The 4,436-nt window shown below is 43.1% G+C and overlaps 1 protein-coding gene across 1 annotated transcript; it reads left to right on the top strand.

Moving 5' to 3' along the window:
• The first annotated feature begins 410 nt into the window (after window positions 1-410).
• On the top strand, window positions 411-2,285 carry LOC129765904 (uncharacterized). Its single transcript, XM_055766350.1, has one exon. It carries the CDS (start codon window positions 411-413, stop codon window positions 2,283-2,285), a length of 1,875 nt encoding a protein of 624 aa, XP_055622325.1.
• The last annotated feature ends 2,151 nt before the right edge of the window (window positions 2,286-4,436 follow it).

Below are 4,436 nucleotides of genomic sequence, written 5' to 3'. Positions count from 1 at the left end.
GGATGTGAGGGTTTTTGGGTACGAGAAATGTTCCTATGATGGTATAACACCCCTCCCTCCTTTGGAATGGAGGGGGATTTCAAAAAAATGTAAACACATATGTTGTTGTAATCCGGATTTTGAAATTTTTTGGGCACCACTCTAGTGCTCGCAACACAACCAAATTTGTATTGGGTACTATTGTGCGTATTTTCGGGGCAATGAGAAGTGGATTAAACGAAATAAAGGCAGTTGAATTTGTATAGCCGAGCTAAGCGTTTCTTTTATAGTACTGTCCGAGATTTATCTCCTACAATACTGTAGACAGGATCAGCACTAACGCGTGGTACGTGTTGGGATTTTTATTGTGGATGCCTATAATACTTTCGGTCGGATAGAGGACGAGTGTGACCGGAGATCGGTCACGGGTTATGAGTTTTCCCGTAAGAGAGTTGGAAGAGATTTCCAGGAAGGTAGCCGAGAAAGTGATCGGCGAGGATATCGATTGCGTGGATGCTGAAGCCAGCGGATCAACGAGAGTTATCACCGACGAAGGTCCATCCGATTCCGATAGTGAAACATTCGGGTCACCTACAGAAGTGCGACGAGACAGTTTTGAAGAATTTTTGAAAAAGGATCCACGATATAAAGTAAAATCCAACGAGACAAAGACTGAAAATAAGATGGCTGATGAAACACTAAAACAATTGATCGTTGCGTTGAAGGTTTTAGGTGTGCGGAATGCTGAGCGACGATTCGATATCCGTGATGTCAAAGACATTGTTGTAGTCTTCGATCCCGATGTACCTACTACTCCTACGGCGGAGCAATGGATCGAGACAATCGATAAGGCAGCTGCTCTGTACAAGGCAGATGACGATTGGAAACTGCAATGCGGCATAATAAATTTGCAAGGTGCTGCTAAACTCTGGTTTAGTGGTGTCGATGTGAAAACATGGCAAGAGTTCAAGACGAATCTGGTGCGTGATTTTCCGACTTCAGTAGATATGGTCAGCATTCATCAGGCAATGATGGGCCGAAAAAAGTTGCCCAGTGAAAGTTTGGAAACGTACTTCTATAGCCAAGTAGCGATGGGAAAAAAAGGAAAATTACCGGACGAAGCAATTATTAAATATATCGTGTCGGGTTTGGAAGGTCGTTACGGGACGATTGCGCAGGTTGAATGTTTGCCTGATTTGTTGAAACAACTCAAGTGGTTGGTGGAACTAAAGGACCTGAAGGTGGCCGAAAGCAACCCTCGTGCCACGTCATCGAGATCCCCTAGATCGACGGGAGCAATCAGTATGAAATGCTATCGTTGCGGTACTATGGGATACGTAGCTGCAACCTGTAATGAAAAAAGTAATACTAAAATGCAAAATGTTGAATGCTTTCGCTGCAATCATAAGGGACATATCGCGAAAAACTGTAGCAAGTTCATACAGAAGGAAAATGTCAGGGTCATGCAAGAGGTCAGCCAGCAAAGTAATTTTGTTAAAGAAGTGCGTGTGGGTGACTGCAAATTAGAAGCACTGTACGATTGTGGATCTGCTGCTACCACTATAAAACAAAGTTACAGACGTGCGTTGGGTAACATTGAACGATGTGATATGATGCTGGTCGGATTCGGTGGTAATAAAGTAAGCGTTACTGAAAAAAGCAACGAAGTAATAACCGTCGATGGATTGAATTTGGAATCGACGGTATACGTAGTGAATTACGTACAAGCTAATGCAGTAATCATCGGACGAGATATTATTGATCGAGAGGATATACGATTCATCAAAGAAAGAGGTAGTGCCAGAATTGAAATGATTTCTAATGAATGTGTTGGTGAAGATGTGGATGCTGTTGGCGGTCAGGGAGATGTTTACAAGGTTCGAGCCTTTGAGCCAATTGAAGCGACAGGAATCAACGTAGAAGGAGAATACGAACGAGGAAGAATTTTACAAGTGGTGCAACAATACCGACAGTGTTTTGCTAAAAATTACCATGAAATGGGAACGGCAAAGGACTGTGAGATGACGATCGAGATGTTCAGTTTGGATAAGCCAGTGTATACAAAGCAGTATCCTCTAGAATATGCCCGAGAGAAAGTTATCGAAAAAACAGTGAATGAATTGTTGGAAGCTAACATTATTCAACCTTCGAAGTCACCTTATAATAGTCCGACAGTGCTTGTGCGGAAAAAGAACGGCGAATGGCGAATGGTAGTGGATTATAGGGCTGTAAACGCGAAAACGGTAAAAGATAAATGGCCGATGCCTGTGATTGAAGATTGTCTAAACAGACTGGTTGGAGGATGATTGTTCATAGCCGTGGATCTATTTCGTGGGTATCATCAAATCCCTATTGCGGAAAACTGTCGTAAGTTCACTGCGTTTTCCACTCCGCATGGACATTTTGAATATTTAAAAATGCCGTTTGGTTTGTCAAATGGCAGTGCAGTATTTCAACGGAAGATAGACTCAGTAATAGCGCCACTACGGAAATTGGGATTTGTTGCGTATCTGGATGATGTGACATTTGGAGGACGCGACATCGAAGATGTCATGAACAAGCTTGAAATATTCCTCGAAAAGCTAAGTGAACACGGCTTAACAGCAAATTTGGAGAAAACGCATTTCTTAAAAACGACGATCAACTTTTTGGGTCATGAAATAAGCGAAGGTGAGATTCGACCGGGAGCTGAGAAAGTGCTAGCCATCCTAGAATTCCCCATACCAGGGAATGTGCGTAATGTCAGAGAGTTCCTGGGCCTTGCTAACTACTTCAGGCGATTTGTGAAGGAGTTTAGCATTACGGCGGAACCATTAACCAGATTGACCAAGAAAGATTCTGAATTTGAGTGGCATGAACAGCAGCAACAAGCGTTTGAAAATCTCAAGAGAGCGCTTGTTAGTCGGCCGGTTGTAGCCATGTACGATCCCGATAAAGAAATCGAACTACATACTGATGCATGCTCACATGGGCTGTCGGGTGTTCTTCTACAAAAAATGGATGACGGTCTTCATGTCATCAGCTATTTTAGTCGCAAAACATCCGAGTGTGAGAAATCCAAGTATAGCTACGAACTTGAGGCTTTGGCGATCGTAGAATCCGCAGAAAGATATCGAAAATATTTGCTAGGACGACATTTCGTAATAAGCAGTTAAGAAAACCGTGGAGAAGAAGCAAATGCTACCAGTAGTTGCTAGATGGTTATTGAAGTTACAAGAATATGATTACCAGCTAGTGCATCGGAAGCGTGAAAAGATGAAACACGTGGACTGCTTAAGTCGAAACGCGGTAGAAGAGCCAGGTTGTGAAGAACCGGAACCGGTAGTCGCGCATGTAATGGAGATTAACATCCGTGAAGACCAGTGGCTGAAATTATTGCAGCGGGAGGATAAAAAGCTTTTCGAAATTATGAAAATATTATCAATACGACCAGGAGATAACAAAGGACGAAGGTGTGATGCGGAAATGTAGTGACGGTTTGAAGTGGGTAGTACCAAATCGGGCTCGCTGGAGAGTGGCACGATGTTATCATGATGACCTTGGACACAAAGGAGTGGATAAAGTGCTAGAAGCAATAAGAAAGAATTTCTGGTTTCGTCGAATGCGGAGCTACCTAAAGCGCTACATTGGGTCGTGTATTCATTGTGCATATGTGACAGGGAAGGTAGGCGCGAAGGAAGGTCTACTGCAACCAATCGAGAAAAACTCTGTTCCGTTTGATGCCATCCATTTGGACCATTTGGGTCCATTCATTCGTTCAATACTTCAAAATGAATATTTAATAGTGCTGGTGGATGGATTCACTAAATACGTGATAGTGAAGGCAGTACGTAATACCAAAACGAGTCCAGTAATCTCAATGCTAAACGAGGTGTTTGCAATATTTGGTAAACCGAAGAGGATCATCACCGGCCGGGGAACAGCTTATACGTCCAAGGATTTCGAGAGTTTTTGTATACAGTTGGGAATTGCACATGTGAAGGTAGCGGTCGGAACCCCGCGAGCTAACGGTCAAGTTGAACGTGCGAATCGGAGTGTCTTAGATTCCATAAAATGCATGGTGAAGGAGGATTGCAAAAACTGGGATAAACACTTGCGGATGATTCAATGGGGATTGAATTCAATGATCAACTACACAACGAAGGTGTCACCAAACACGCTTTTGTTCAACTACAACCTTCGAGAAATTATTGAAAATCAGCTATCAATGATGTTTGCTGATGAATTCACCGGAGGCTGATCGGATGAGCTGAAGCAATTAGTTCAAACCAGAATAAGGATGGAACAGCAGAAACAAAAAGAATATTTCGATAAACGCAGGAAAGCAGCCAGGAAGTACTACGAAGGGGACCTTGTGCTAGTTGAAAAGGATTTGCAGGCTACCGGGCAGAGTCGGAAATTGGAGCCACGATTCAAAGGACCGTACGCCGTGAATAAAGCACTAGGAAATGACTGGT

The sequence above is a fragment of the Toxorhynchites rutilus genome, chromosome 2 (assembly GCF_029784135.1).
Source record: "Toxorhynchites rutilus septentrionalis strain SRP chromosome 2, ASM2978413v1, whole genome shotgun sequence".
Taxonomy (NCBI): domain Eukaryota; kingdom Metazoa; phylum Arthropoda; class Insecta; order Diptera; family Culicidae; genus Toxorhynchites; species Toxorhynchites rutilus.
Note: the sequence above shows the minus strand (reverse complement) of the source record. Positions and strands in the feature narration are given on the sequence as shown.

What these genes read in the sequence shown, in the direction of transcription:
- LOC129765904 (XM_055766350.1), top strand. Translation starts at nt 411, where the DNA reads ATGAGTTTTCCCGTAAGAGAGTTGGAAGAGATTTCCAGGAAGGTAGCC.